Source organism: Balearica regulorum, chromosome 1, assembly GCF_011004875.1.
Source record: "Balearica regulorum gibbericeps isolate bBalReg1 chromosome 1, bBalReg1.pri, whole genome shotgun sequence".
NCBI lineage: Eukaryota > Metazoa > Chordata > Aves > Gruiformes > Gruidae > Balearica > Balearica regulorum.
The window spans coordinates 101,062,660-101,078,277 of record NC_046184.1 but is presented as its reverse complement, the minus strand read 5'-3'; the positions used below and the strand labels follow the sequence as shown (position 1 = coordinate 101,078,277).

Genomic DNA, 15,618 nt, shown 5'->3' with positions numbered 1-15,618 from the left:
CCTTTGCAGGGATGAAGTGAAGGCTTGCCTCAAATTTTTGGTAAAATTATTTGGCAAGAGCCTTGTTTTATCTCATTTTGTGTTTTAGTCTTTTTAAATGACAAACAAAACCCACCCTTTTCTCTCTCCAGGTCTCCTGCAAGCGCAGAATCTCTTAACGCAACTACCTCAGCAAAGCCAAGCCAACCTCCTGCAGTCTCAGCCAAGCATCACCCTTGCCTCGCAGGTCAGGCTTATTTCTACAGTTCATGAGTTGCTTTGAGGGGATTTGAACTATTGAAAGTGAATGGACCCTTTGTATTATCTACCGGAGTAGATACTGTAGCTACAGTAATGAGTTTGTCTTTCTAGATAGATTCTGTGTAGAGCTGACGTATCAGTAACTTCAGTTTTGTAGTTCCCACCCTAATGTGCCTCTTTTCACGTTCTAAGTAGCTGAAAAATTCCATGATTGATATCTTGAGTTAATGACACTAGAGCATCATTTGATTTCTTGTAAGGCTTTCTTGGCAAATCTGCAAATTTGTGAAATTGAGAGGAGCAAGGTGTGGGCCACTTAAAAGGCTCAAAAAGAGGACTACTGACAGGTACCTCTTTCTCTAAAGATCACAGTGGTAATCTATTGCAGCCTAGTTGTTTTGCTATTATTGCTAAGTCATTGCCAGTCTTACTAGTTACCTTCTGGGAAGGTGAAGAGATTGTTAGAAATGCATTAAAATATTCTGTTAGATACATATTAAAATATTAAAGCTCTATGATTAAGGTTTCAGACTGTAAGAAAAGCAATTTTAAGATTGCATGTGCCTGCAAATTTAATTTTGCTTCACTCTGGCTTTTACTGTGCAGTTTACTTACATGACTGCATGCTGTTTCTTAAATACCATGTAATGTCATACAGTATCTTCCTGCCAACTTGGTTACATATAAGAATTTTTTTAGTCTGTAATAAGATGCCTGAGTCTATAAGAGTCTTGGAAAACTACATTTTCTATTATACCACCTATAGAATTTTTCATGCCCCACATGGAAAATAGAATTTGTCTCACCTCTGTAGTTCACTTCAGCAGCATGACTCCCTACTACAGATTATACTTGAATTAAAAAAAAAGTATCAAAACTACAATAAATTTTATAAAGGGGATGAAGTCAGTAAAGACATATTGAAGTAATTACATACTATGTTTAATGTAAATTAAAAAATATAAAAAACTGTTAGTGTGACACATACCTGCAATCCTAGAAAGATCATAGATGATCACATTATTTCTCAAGTAATGGAATTATAGATCCTGACCTCCCTCTACCATCTGCTGTGCACTGCAAAATAGTGCACTAACCCAGGAGAAAAACAACATAAGGAGCTACATAAAGACTCAAGCTATATGTAGGCCATTTCTTTTAAAACGGCCATTTCTTTTAAAACAGCCGTTTCAGGACCTTTGCATAGACTTTGCATAGTGCTGTAGTGTTGCATAGACTTGAGGCTGTTCTTATTTGCCCTGAAGGAGTCCATAGTTTCAGAACTGGGCATAAGACATATAAAAGCATGAAGTCACCTTTACTTATGAGCCTCAGCTGAACTGAATAGAATTTAACTACAGTAAATCCATCTTAGTTCATCTGTGGCATGTAAGAAGGTAGAGTTATGCACTCAAAACATGTTTCCAATGTTCCTGTTGCACATAAAGCCTGAACTGTGCAATACCAGATCTTAATATATTTTGTTCACCTGTGAATATTTTCCAGGATGCTCAGGGTTTTTTCAGATTCTTATTATTGCTGCATATCAAAATGCTCTAGTATGCCAATGTTCAGGAATAGTGAACCTTGTATGGACTTCCTGGAAAATTAGCCTTTTATGTAGAAGAAAAATGTGATCTAAAAGGAATTATTTTCTGCAAGTTGCCTTTGTTTAATTTTTTGTATCACCACTACATTCATGCTTACTGTTGCAAGTATCAACAGGAGGGTTAGAGGGGGATCTATTTTTTTCTCACTGGAAGAGTTGAGTCAGTCACAAGAGATGGCATTAGAGGAAACTTGCCATGTTTGCTGCACTCCCCCGCCTCCTCATATGTGCTCGCTGTTCCAAGATTAAATAGGAGACTTGAATCTTTTGGGCTGATGACAATCTGCCACCTCACACAAGCAGTAAATTCAATTTTAAAATGATTAAAAGGGGATGAATGCCAAGCTGTCTATGAATGATAGAACTATATCAAGTAAGAGTGTTCAGCCTTTCTTTGAGCAGCTTCTGTAGCAAGCGAAAGTTGTTGGTTATCTGCTGCATTGAACATCTCTTACTTTTCTTTAATTGGTTCTGACAGAGCCTTTAAAAGGCTGTCATACTAATACAGTTTGCTGGATTGTGATTGCTCATTCTTGAGAGGAATGTAAATAAATTGGAGGAACTTTCAGATTGCTGGAAATGTCAGATTCATTGATCTTTCTTAAAGAAACCTCACGTACCTTTTCTGAATTTAATTTTTGCTGATTATTCTTTTAAGTCTTTCATCTTTTCCTTGCTCTCTATCTTAATAGCCAGCAACCCCAACACGCACAATAGCGGCGACCCCCATTCAGCCACTTCCACAGAGCCAGTCAACACCAAAGCGAATCGACACTCCCAGCTTGGAGGAGCCCAGTGACCTTGAGGAGCTTGAGCAGTTTGCCAAGACTTTCAAACAAAGACGGATCAAACTTGGATTCACTCAGGTGAGGCTGTGTACCTTAGTGCCTGCCAGTGTGGAATCTGAGGTCTCATCTTTCAAGTTTGGAGGGAGACTACAATTCCACCTTTTCCTAGGAGAACCTTCTTAAATAGGGTTATGCTCTGGCCTTTATGTAGGGGATTTCTAAGAAATAACAGAAAAAGCCATACATCCATCTTACTTCCCTGTTGGTTTTAAAGCATAGCTATTTTCCCAGCAGGTATGTGCATTTACCAGCTCCAGATGTCATTGCATGGGCACTATTCATTCTGCAGGATATAAAATGAATGGGACAAAGCACTTTAAAGCTCTCTTCAGAAGTACAAAGTTCCAGAAATCATACAGCACAATTAACTGCTCTGTGTGTTTAAAAAGTATGTCACAACTGTGGAGTTGCTTTGAATGTCAGAGGGTTTTTATCTCTCAAGCGTATTTTCGTATTAAACATCAATGATTTCTGTACTTAATGCTTTTGCTAAGGTTCCTAAACAAAACCTGAAAGGACTGTCACTTTGAAGTTGTCTCCTTACAGAGGTGAACTGGAGTTGTGGTTTGTTTTGGTTTGCTTGAAAGCTCAGAAGTACCCATAGAGCAGAAGAAAAGTAATCTTGAACATAGTGAACATGGTTAAATGAGGAGTACAATTAAAAAGTACAAAGTGCATTTATATGTTCCATTATTCTGTTGAAGGGAAATGCTGCTTGGATCCAAGAGTCCTTTCTTACTAGTAGCAAAATGAATTTTTTTCCCTGCAAAATTAAAATATCTGTCCAGGTAAACAATTAATTTTGGCAGGAGTCTGTGGTAAGCAGAGGTGTGGTTTTTTGCTAGAGGAAATAGAATGCAAAAATCAAAGTAGGTATTTAAAAGTCTGAGCTCAGAGCAGTCAATCCAACATATGTGATTTGTTCCCCCCGCTGGAATAAGTAAATCTACTCTAGCTGAAAGTACGTGCTGAAGTCAGATTTATTTTTCTGGCAAAGTCCTAAATGTTTGAAAAATCAGGGTTCATAATGAAAGTTCCTGGCAGCATCTTAATTATAACTCAAGAACAGAATGTTCTTAGCAGAATGAAGTGCATTTTGCTGGCATATGTGCCTCCTTCCCTCCCTTCTTTCCACTAGAGGGAGGCACAGAAATACAAGTGATGGACACACACAAAAGCTAGAATAGAGCAGAACAGAATAGAGTAAAATACAATAGCTTCCCCATAGCCTGATTGAGGAGGTTCATGTAGGTCTTTAGTTATTATGCTTAATCTGCCCTGCTGTGAGATGATTACAAAGGTTCAACTAGACTTTTTTAAGTTATGGGTTAGCCCTTCTTTATTGACCCAGTTGTGAATTTTCATGGTAAGGAAAAATGAACACAACTGCTCAGGCTTACATTTCAGTATTTGCTTTTGAGCTTAAAAAAGGGGAATCTTGAGAAAGTGATAAAATTGCATTTGAGCATTCCTATCCTACTCTGAGTTTGTATGTGTATAGTTAGGCAGTTCTAATAATGTGTACCTAATTGCATAATTGGATGATAATTAGAGACCCTATTACTTTGGTTTCCTATAGTTGGATAAATAGAATGTCTTTCAGGGGATAGAAGAAATTTATTTCCAATGGGTACTGTAAGCTTTTTCAGACTCACGCCACCCCTGCCTTTCAAAATAATTGTAAGATTTAGTTTGCATTGCAAACTAATCACTTGCTACGTACTGTCTTGTGAGAGATACAACAGGTTTTGAATTTCAACAGTTCTGTCTCTTCTCCCACCCCGAAAAGTGGATGGTGGATTTAAATCCTTTTGTTTAACTGTTTTCCTTAAAAATATTTCCATGTTTGACATACAGACACAATGAGCATACTGCATCTTAGCAATACTGCAGATATGTGACTAATTGGTTGGTACAGATTCAAGCTACGTGAGTGAACAATGTTATTTTTACTCTGTAAAAGGTATTACCTCTCCTAGTCCGTCTGAGCTTCTTAACGGAGCAGAACACAGAACCATGATGTAACTTATAATCAGTTTCAGTTCAGTACTGGAGCTTCAGTCAACCTACAGAGTAGATCAGATGTGTATAGAGTGCCTTTATCCTCTGTGTCATCCATCCTTTCAGTGGCCCGTCCCAATATATAAAATTCTCATCCCAATATGTAAATTCCTTTGCCTACAGCTGAAATGCTGCCACCTTTTGGCATTGAAAACTATTGACAAAGAAATGGTTAACTATTCATTTTAAATCAGATGACAATTGTTAGTAAGAACAACATAAATACCAGAATTAAATTTAGTCGGGGGACTGGAGCAAATTTCATAATTCTTTCCTGCCAAGACATAAATCAACTTATCTCTAAAATGGTTTACATAGCCAGGTTTTCTTCTTCATAAACCCAGTAGAGCATCCCTGTTACTTCGCTTGAAATGATTTATGAGTTTTAAAACGCACGGAATCCTGGCATATGGGTAGAGGTATAAATGTGAGTTCCCACGTGTTTCCTCTGTTTGAAGGATGTACAAACCAATTGTTCTGGTCCTCTTCTAGGAAGGAAATTGTTTTCTTTATGCCACCTGCACAATTTACGAAGCTTACCAAAGGTTGTTTTCTTCCTCGCTTGGATGTGGCCACTCTGCATGCTATTAGTATACTTGTATCAAGCTGTGGTTGTGGATCTGACCTACAAGGAAAGCGAGCCAGCTTTACGCACAATCCCACTAACCCACTTGCAATTAAACTCCACTAACTATGCTCAAGCTTTTCAGTCTCTTCTTCTAGACTTTTCATACTTTTTTTTGTGTTGCAAAAGAAAAATCTAAATTAAACTACTTTAGACCAAATAGCATACTTAAAAAATAAGACATATTTTCAAAGGGCAAGACCTTCCAGCTTTAAAATAAAATGAGAAAACGTTATCGTGTTTTTAATGGCCACAATCAAGAATGGATTTTGTTTATTTATTTGTTTGTTTGTTTTTTAAACAAGATTTTTGCAAGTGTAAACTACATAGATATGTGTGTGTGTGTGTGTATATATATATTAGGATAAGCAGAATGTCTGATAGCTAGCTAAAACTGAGTTTTGAAAAGGAGAACAGATATAAAGAGATGATCATCTGTCTGTAAATCTCCTGGATAGCTTTTTGGCAGATGCGTAATGGTAGTCAAGACTGGAGTTAATCATTATTTGAAATGGTTCAACTTCTTGTTCACTTTGAAATGTGTATCCCCACAGGGGAGAAGTTTGGTTTGAACCTCAGAAGATACTAAAAATTCAGATAAGAATATTTTTGCATCTTTTTAAATGTGATACATGTTTGCAGACATATTTTCAAGAGTGTTTTCTACTAATTTGAGATCATGAATTCACTGCCTTTCTTCTTATTTGAACTTTTCTTCTTTGGTGTGAAATATGCAGATACTTAAATCTGCTCCTAAAGAGAACTTGGCCTTTACTTATTTTTAAAAAGTAAGAAAAAAATCACAAGTTAATATTTAGTGGAATGTTCTGTTCAGTGATAATGCTAAGACAAAGCATCAGGGATTTCCTGGAAAGAGTTACATGGTTAAATTGACTGAGGCTTGACATTTCTTTATGATATTTGGTTTAGCATGAATCTTGGTAGCCCGAGCAAGTTTCTATGAAACTGAAATCCCACGCAGTAGTGGAGTCACTAAGAGAACACAAGAATGTGACAGGATACCTTGCTTTGGAAGTGCCTATGTTAGTGAATCCCTTTTTTCTCTTTCTTTGTCCAGGGTGATGTTGGGCTCGCTATGGGCAAACTCTATGGAAATGACTTCAGCCAAACTACCATCTCTCGCTTTGAAGCCTTGAACCTCAGCTTTAAGAACATGTGCAAGTTAAAGCCACTTCTGGAAAAGTGGCTCAATGATGCAGGTGAATGAGTCTGTGTATTTCTTCACCAGCCTATCAGTATATTCAGAATCAGTAGGATTCTGAAAAACTGCTTTGTTTGTGCCCTTACGGTTTTATGAAGCCACCAATCTTTGTAACCGTCCATGGGTCAAACAAGGGTGTAGGACTAAGGGTCCATACTTCCCTTTTCATGTGCCCATACACATCCGAAATCGTTCCAGTATGAGCTTTCAGAATTGTGTTCTGCAGCCAGCTGAGTAATTGCAGGGGGTGAGGTATAATGTGTCACGTTTTCTGTCTTTCATGTACGTTAATGCATATAACTTCTAATCCTCTTCTAGCTTTCTTTTTCAGATGTATAGTAGAGAGAGGGTTGCATGATTTGTTGTTTCAGTAGGCAGAGCTTACTGCATTCATTTCCTCCCACACCCCTATGTGCGTTCTTTTCATCTCTCTCCAAGGGTCCATATAGACACTCTCTTTCTCCTCATAGGAAGAGTTTTTTGTGAGTTAGGTTTCACTTTTTCCTTCCAGACTTGTTTTCTCCTGGGATATAAGTTATTCATAATGCCAATGTTGGTAGTGTTCTTTTTTTGTTCTCTTTTTTTTTTTTTTCCTTTTTTTTTCCCCCACCAGCAAAAGGAGCTTGGATGGTGGTGCTAGGTGTTAGGATAGAAAGTGTTTAAGAGTGCTGTCAGTCAGTTTTTTCCTCCAAGTATACAACTGTACGTAGTATAAAGCTGATGGATCTGCTAAACAGATGGCAGGGATGGTGTGTGCCTTCCTATTTTTACCAAAATGAAGAGAGCTTTATGCTGGCGCCTACAGTATTCTCTGGAATTTTGAAAGTAATTGGATGCAGTGTTGAAAATTTGTCCTGCATTGAAACAAGGAAGTGTCATTCTGTTGTGCTGACAGGGGTTATCTTTAGGTAACCTAGATCTGTGATAGCAAAAATAAAGATCTTCATACTGAGTGTTCTAGTGGTCCCCAAACCTTCCAGCAACGCTGGATGAGTCCAGTGCTGCAAGGAATGCCATAGTTTGCTTTTCCTGTTAGCCTGAAGAAATACTTGGATCTGTGAAGTTAAGCTAAGGACTGTAAACAGTGTCAGGGTCCTTCACAGCCTGGAGAGTGGGAACCATTGTCTTTGACTCCGATTAAGTTTCATGAAAATATTTGGAAGAAAGATTCAGATGACTTTAAAGGCTACTTTTAGATAAAAGCAGGCAGGAGAAGCATACCAATAATCCTTTCCATTACGTTACATTGCAGTGTTAAAGAATTTGTTGTTACAGAACTCAGCTTGTCCTGTGGGGCTTTCAGGATGGAGAAAATTTCATTTATGGGTGCCATTACTCGGGGAAACAAAATAATTTAAAAAAATCTAGAAAATAATGAGCTGAATGTACTTGCCCATTTGAGCCTACCATTGGTCTTGGGTATTTTGAACTTTGACACCTACTTATCACCCACAAATTCCAGTGCCATAATTAATAATTTTGTTTAAATTCCAAGCTGGAACCTGCCCGTTGGTTCTTTTGCACTTTCTGCTACATAGTGAGGTCAAGCGTGTTCTCTCTTTGCTCTTCTGTGGAGTCAGAAAGACAGGATTAGAGGTTGACAGCTATAGACCTAGTGAAGCTAAGGAGTGGGTGTAAGCAGTTTGGTAGAACTGCATAGCACTGAGTATCTGCTAAGATCTCCAGAGAGAAGTTGTTGAAAACTGTGATGCTGGCTATGAACTTCCTCTTCCTCTAGAGTATTCCAGAGTGGGTAAAAGAAATTTCAGGCTGCTCAGATTTTTTCATAATTGCCTGTGATTTACAGCTGTGGCTCATGGATATCAGTTACTGCTTTTTTTCTTTATACTGTGATTTGTGAATGAGTGTGAGGTGGAATGAGGTAAGGGAGACAGAGTTTGTATAGGTATTACAAAAGGGACACTGTGGGGTAGCATACAGAAGCAGAGAGCGCCCCCTGGGCTTACTTGTAGCTTTTAAATTTCAAGTGTATGTTGTAAATTACAAGTACAACAATTAATGCATGTGATCGTCAGAAATCTCTGTATATCTGGAATAGATACAGAGTGGGTTTTAACAAACCTTGCACGGATGAAGAACATTTGCTTTAGGCTGTACTGCATTCAAATAAAATCTGATTTATGCTACTTTCTTTTTTCAGAAAACCTCTCATCTGATTCAACTCTCTCCAGCCCAAGTGCCCTGAATTCTCCAGGGCTAGGGATGGAAGGCTTGAACCGTAGGAGGAAGAAACGCACCAGCATAGAGACCAACATACGTGTGGCCTTAGAGAAGAGTTTCCTGGAGGTCAGTGATCCTGTTACTCTGCTCAGCCTATAAAGAATTGAAGAAACTTTGCTTAATAATCATATCTGTTAGAGTGAACCCATTACTGTGCTATTTAGAAAACTGTGTGTACTAAGCAAGGTGAATACAAAGGCTGTGCCAAGAAGCCTGCATCAACATCTACTTCACTTAAAAAACAAAAAAAACAACCACAAATTCTCTCCAAAAAAACTCTGGTTCTTGCAATTCACTGACTGTGATTTTGCATTCCAAGATACTGGGCCATAGATCTAAGCTTGATATTCTGCACATCAAAAAGAAGAAAAAAAGATTACCCTTTCTGAGGATGGACAAATGGGGTGACAGTCTAAACATAGACAATATGAGGTTTTTAGCTGGCCTTATGTTACTCCTGTTAGGCACTTTGTGCAGCTGTATGGGCAGATAGCCTCTGTAAGTAGCCCACTCAATCCAACTGTTTTTCATTCTAGGTCTAGACAACTTGGGGTTCATTTGGCTATTGCTATAGTTAGTCTCTCCTATTCCTTTTTGAGAGATGCTGAAAGAAGGATTTCCTTATCAAGGTCTAGAATTCCTTGAAGGATTAACTCACAAGTCAAATCCCTTCTCTCAAAAAGAAGCATGTGAGCTTAGTCTTCACCACCCACCTCTGAGGATCACAACTTACTATTGGTAGAAATGTTCCTGTAACTAGGAAGATGGAGGGCAGAAGTATCTATTATGGTCTATCTCTGCTGTATCACTGGACCAGATTCTGGATATAAGTGGCCCATCCAGATTTCTGCCTAGTGAAGAAGCAGCTGTAATGTAAAACTTCAGAAGGTAATTTCACAGCTTTTCAAGTACTGTTTCCTTTTCTCAGAACCAAAAGCCTACCTCGGATGAGATCACCATGATAGCTGACCAGCTAAACATGGAGAAGGAGGTGATCCGCGTTTGGTTCTGTAACCGGCGCCAGAAGGAGAAAAGGATCAACCCACCCAGCAGTGGTGGAACCAGCAGCTCGCCCATCAAAGCAATTTTCCCTTGCCCAACCTCACTGGTAAGAATCAAGAGACTGTGTTGACAAAGATCACTGGAAGTGATAGTTCTACTGTGCTTACTGTGGAAGTTGCACATGCTACTCCTTCTTTGTACAGCAGACTTGTTCTCACAAATTTGTATTTTACTGGTATTTTAAATATCCTACTTGCATACTGTATGAGAGGTAATGCTTACAAATGAGGCACTAGTTGGGCCTTCAGTTTAGGTGTTTTATTTGGTCAGCTTGTGAGTAAATATTCTGACTAGCAAATTTGCAGTTGAAGTTATTGCTTTGAACATATTCCAGATAGTAACTCCAGTTTATGTCTGGACTTTCTCTCTTGGCCAAACTTTTTTTTGGTAAAATAATAGTAATGAAAAAATGCTTAACAGCTCTACCCCTCCCCTCTTCTTTTGGCTGCTCTGATAAGTAGATAAGCAGCAGTAAAATGTATTATTTGGAGACTTAAATCACACAAATCCAATGATGCTGTTATTGTCGCTTTTAGTCAGGAATGAATTATATAAAAAAGACATGGAACAAAGGAACAATTTAGCTAATGCTCATGTAATTAATTTCCCACACTTGTATCTGCCTCAGGTAAACACAAACTTCATGAAAATAAGAGTAACAAAACACATGCATCAAGGTTCCTTCAGCTCCTTTGCTACCAATGTCCATGGAGGTCTGTTTTCATAAATAGAAACAGTAGCTATTAGATTTCATAGTAGCTATGCTAATAGGAATGTGGTGGAATTTATGTAGCCTGTAGCTGTCCTTTTGTAGTATTTATTCCACCTTCATCACTGTAGTAGCTAATATCTTCCCCTACTTCATTAAACCATTAATTTTGGTGATATGTCATTCTTTCCCCTCATCCTTGTCTCAGGATGTGTGCATGCAACCTTTTGTTTCAGGGGAAGGGACATGTTAAATGTGCTTAGTCTTTTTTTTAAAACTATTCTTTTTTTTTTTTTTCCAATTGGAAAGCAAGGTTGTATGCCTTGCTACCAAAGCAGAACATAGTGAGATTTATGATAGTGTGTTTTAGTAACAGTGTAAGTTTACTCAGACTCCAACTTAAGAAACCTTTCCTACAAAAATTTCCCTTTTATTAAGAAACTGCCCTTGTATGTAAGAAATTGAGTTGTTAACCACCATTTCCATTTTTTCAGTGATGTTTCACTCATTGTAAGGTTCTCTATATAGACTGTGCTGCCATTCAAATGGATGTTCCAGCCCTGCTCCCCCAAGCCTTCACTGGTGTGCTTTGTTGATTCCTTGTGTCAGCTCTGGAGATTTTGTGTGCATAGGATGATTCAGCTTAGTTTATTAGTTTGACTGCAGATTAGCCCTGCGAAGAACAGTGATGACTTTTCAGTATGGCTAGTTAACCAATCTGACTTGTAGCCTGGCTGCACAAGAGCTAGGTCTCTGAAGCCAGATTGGAGGGGAATGCTCCTTTTGACGCCAGCCTACTTTCGTATTGGCTGAAGTCAGTCATTGTAACCACAGGGTTAGCTGTATTAATTCTAGGTCATCCACTGCCCTGAAATATGGATTGTGACATTGGCCTTAACTGGACAGATGACAGCTATGATGTCTGGGCTGCATTAATGGGAAGTGTACTATGTATCTAGCTCTTTATTTCATACGCTGTTTGAGATGGTCAGAAAGCTTTTAGATTTGTCCCAGTTGCCCCAGTCTTGTTTAAAATGCATGAAGCATTTGACTTCCTATCAGAGGATACACAGCATGAGAGATTTCTCTGATAATAGTCTTAAGGTAAGAGAGGGGAAAGGAGAAAGATTTTAGCCTATATCCTTGGCTATGTTCTCTTGGGCAATTGTAAAGGATTCATTTCACTGATGTATAACAGCCTTCAAATATTACTGTTGGACACCATTTCTTGTCCATAAAAAGCCCTTTATCTCTTTATATTTAATTTTTTGCTCCTAAGCTAGTTCCTCCAGCCTTAAATCTTTCATGTTTTTTATCTGTAATGTCTTCAGTTTATTGTAGCTTCCTCATAATAAGCTGTCCACAAGTAAAATTAGCTAGTGTCATTTGAATGTTTTAAAATTCAGAGATCCTTCCTCTGGCACAAGGCAACTTATCAAAGTAGAGCATATAGTTTGGCTGAGTGAAAGTGAAATGTTACTCTGTTTATCCATGTAAACACATTACCCTACATACCTTTGGTAATGCCAGAGAAGATGTTTAAACAAGAAAAAAACCCAAAAACATGCAGAAATAATATATTTTGTAACTCTTTTGATAAGAGTGACTATTCAAACAAGGTGTGGTCTTTGGGGGGAGGCAGAGAGGGAGGGCTAGCTTGCAGTCCTGAGACATTATGGATGTAATGGATGTATCTCCCTTCAAATATTGAATGATTAAGAATAAAGATATTGCTGGTAATTAGAGAAGATACTATGGTTGGTCCACTGAATGATAAAGTAACTAACAAAAAAGTTAGTTTATATGCAGTGTTTTCCCTGATAACTTCCTCAGCTGAGGATGGGAAGACAGAAATACAAGTAGCTAACTTTGTCTTTCAACAAGAGTTGAGCAGTTGTGTTCTTTTTTGACCTCCAGGTGGCAACCACGCCAAGCCTTGTGACTAGCAGTGCAGCTACAACCCTGACTGTCAATCCTGTGCTCCCTCTGACCAGTCCTGCTGTAACTAGTCTGTCAGTCACAGGTAAGGGCTGATTTCTCTTGCTCCCACGTTAACCTCTACCATTTTCCCCTTTTAGACTCTCCAAAAGGTCGTTCAGTATTGGTCACTGGTATCCCAGGACATTCTTGTCATTGCTCCTTGTTACTCCACTAGGAAACTTCAGTCTTTGTGACCAGTCAGTTGACTTTTCTGGGGATAAACCACAGGTGATGCTGAAATGAAATATGCTATATACCATGGCTAGCTTCTAGAGCTCCTGAGCCTCCTATTGGGAAGTGCCATTTCATTATAGTCTGAACTTCTCATTTGGACTTTTGGTGCTTCTTGGTCCTACAGAAATTTGTGTTTGTCTCCCTTTCAGTTGTATGTGCAGTGCAGTTCAGGTGGGTACTGGTTTCTGTTCAATCAGATCTGTGTTTTGTACTGTTCTAACCAGAATCAATCTTGTAGGCACAACAGAAACCACCTCCAACAACACAGCAACAGTGATTTCAACAGCACCTCCAGCTTCTTCAGCAGTGACATCACCCTCCTTGAGTCCTTCCCCTTCTGCCTCAGCCTCCACTTCAGAGGCATCCAGTGCCAGTGAGACCAGCACAACACAGACAACCTCCACTCCCTTGTCCTCCCCTCTTGGGACCAGCCAGGTGATGGTAACGGCATCAGGGTTGCAAACAGCGGCAGCAGCCGCGTTACAAGGAGCTGCACAGTTGCCTGCAAATGCAAGTCTTGCTGCCATGGCTGCTGCAGCAGGACTAAACCCAGGCTTGATGGCATCCTCGCAGTTTGCAGCTGGGTAAGGATGAATTTTTCATACCCTTTTAGGTGAGATGACAGAAGAAGGAAGGAGAATTCTTGGGATAAATTGCTTTTATGTATATGTATTTTTCTGGTAGCTCACTTGGTGATCCTAGTGCCATTTATCTTAAGTTCTGAAGGTTTGCTTATAGATGGTAATTGGCCATTCCCATCAATGTATACAAATACTGTTTTCATTTTACAGATGAAAAAGCTGTGTTGCAGCACTGTTGTTATTTGTTAAGTCATCTATCCCACTGCCAAGCTTGACTTAAGAGCTGCAGCTTACCAGTCAATCATAGAATCTGTTCTACCAATTGTAAAATGGAGAGCTAGCCTAGACCTACTTCACACTTCTATTCATTTCTCCATCGTGAGCAAGAAACTGTAAAAGATGCATGATGATGTATTGTTGAAGTTTGTTTTTAAAATGTTGCTCTGAGAGATGACTCTTTGTTTCTTCAATTACTCTTGATTTATGTCTTTCTTATCTGAATTTGGGAGATGATAATAGGTCGCTAATGAGCGGCAGTTTCCCCAAAATACGTTACAAGAATATTTTACAGCAACAATCAACACAAGTTGTGTATTTACAGTGCCTGTACTTCAGGCATGTCGCTAACCACACAGCTGAAAGGCAACATCTACTCAAGGCATCATGAAGGAAAAACTAAAATAAACTAAAATTAGCCCTTAATCTCTGGTCTTTCCTCCTCCCTTCACCCCCTGCTTCTTTTTTTTTTTAAATATGATGGTGTACTTCTGAACAGTGACAACCTTTTCTTAAAAGTAACACTTTCCCTTTCTCTTTGTTTCTTCTTCCATGGTCTCGCTTCACGCAGAGGTGCCTTACTCAGTCTCAATCCAGGGACATTAGGTGGTGCTCTCAGCCCGGCCCTGATGAGCAACAGTACACTGGCAACTATTCAAGGTCGGTAGTGTTCCTTTTAATGCATCTCTGTCATACAACTTCAGTTTACATGTTTTGTTTTCTCTACTGAAAAAGAACACTGACTCCTCAGCACTGGACATAAATGTTATGTATCACAGAGATAAGAGCAGGTACAACTTCAGAAAGGGGATTAGAACTGTGTATGATCTTGTAGTGATTTACAGGAGGCATTTAAGATACTGAATGTGATGCAGTCAGTCTCACCTCCGTGCCTGGCAAGATTATGGAGCAGACCCTCCTGGAGACTATGCTCAGGCACATGGAAAATAAGGAGGTGATTGGTGACAGCCAACATGGCTTCACTAAGGGCAAATCGTGCCTGACAAATTTGGTGGCCTTCTGTGATGGGCTTACAGCATCGGTGGATAAGGGAAGGGCAACTGACATCATCTACCTGGACTTGTGCAAGGCATTTGACACTTGTCGCGCCCGACATCCTTGTCTCTAAATTGGAGAGATGGATTCGATGGATGGACCACTCGGTGGATAAGGAATTGGCTGGATGGTCGCACTCATAGAGTTGTGGTCAACGGCTCAATGTCCGAGTGGAGAACGGTGATGAGTGGCGTTCCTCAGGGGTCGGTACTGGGACTGGCACTGTTCAACATCTTTGTCGGCGACATGGACAATGGGATCGAGTGCACCCTCAGCAAGTTTGCTGACGACACACCAAGCTGTGTGGTGTGGTCGACACGCTGGAGGGAAGGGATGCCATCCAGAGGGACCTTGACAGGCTATACGCTGGGCGAGGAATGGATTGAAAGCAGCCCCGAGGAGAAGGACTTGGGGGTATTGATTGATGAGAAGCTCAACACGAGCTGGCAGTGTGCGCTTGCAGCCCAGAAAGCCAACCGTGTCCTGGGCTGCATCAGAAGCAGCGTGACCAGCAGGTCAAGGGAGGTGATCCTGCCCCTCTACTCTGCTCTTGTGAGACCCCACCTGAGTACTGCGTCCAGCTCTGGGGGCCCCCAGGAGAGACATGAAGCTGTTGGAGCGAGTCCAGAGGAGGGCCACGAAGCTGGTCAGAGGGCTGGAGCCCCCCTCCTATGAGGACAGGCTGAGAGAGTTGGGATTGTTCAACCTGGAGAAAAGGCGGCTCTGGGGAGATCTAATTGCAGCTTACCAGTTTCTGAAGGGGGCCTACAGGCAAGATGGAGAGGGCCTGTTTATCAGGGAGTGTAGTGACAGGACAAGGGGTAATGGGTTTAAGCTGAAGGAGGGTAGCTTTAGATTAGATGTTAGAAAGAAA

General features: G+C 39.9%; 1 protein-coding gene across 10 annotated transcripts in view; it reads left to right on the top strand.

Moving 5' to 3' along the window:
* POU2F1 (POU class 2 homeobox 1) overlaps nucleotides 1–15,618 on the top strand; it is a 115,887-nt gene that overhangs the window by 92,708 nt on the left and 7,561 nt on the right. For all 10 annotated transcript variants that reach the window (XM_075768638.1, XM_075768720.1, XM_075768710.1 and 7 more), the window contains 8 exons: nucleotides 132–226; nucleotides 2,542–2,715; nucleotides 6,462–6,603; nucleotides 8,767–8,912; nucleotides 9,775–9,954; nucleotides 12,535–12,640; nucleotides 13,070–13,415; nucleotides 14,260–14,348. In XM_075768638.1, coding sequence (XP_075624753.1) covers nucleotides 132–226; nucleotides 2,542–2,715; nucleotides 6,462–6,603; nucleotides 8,767–8,912; nucleotides 9,775–9,954; nucleotides 12,535–12,640; nucleotides 13,070–13,415; nucleotides 14,260–14,348 — 1,278 coding nt within the window. The remainder of the gene's footprint in view (nucleotides 1–131; nucleotides 227–2,541; nucleotides 2,716–6,461; nucleotides 6,604–8,766; nucleotides 8,913–9,774; nucleotides 9,955–12,534; nucleotides 12,641–13,069; nucleotides 13,416–14,259; nucleotides 14,349–15,618) is intronic.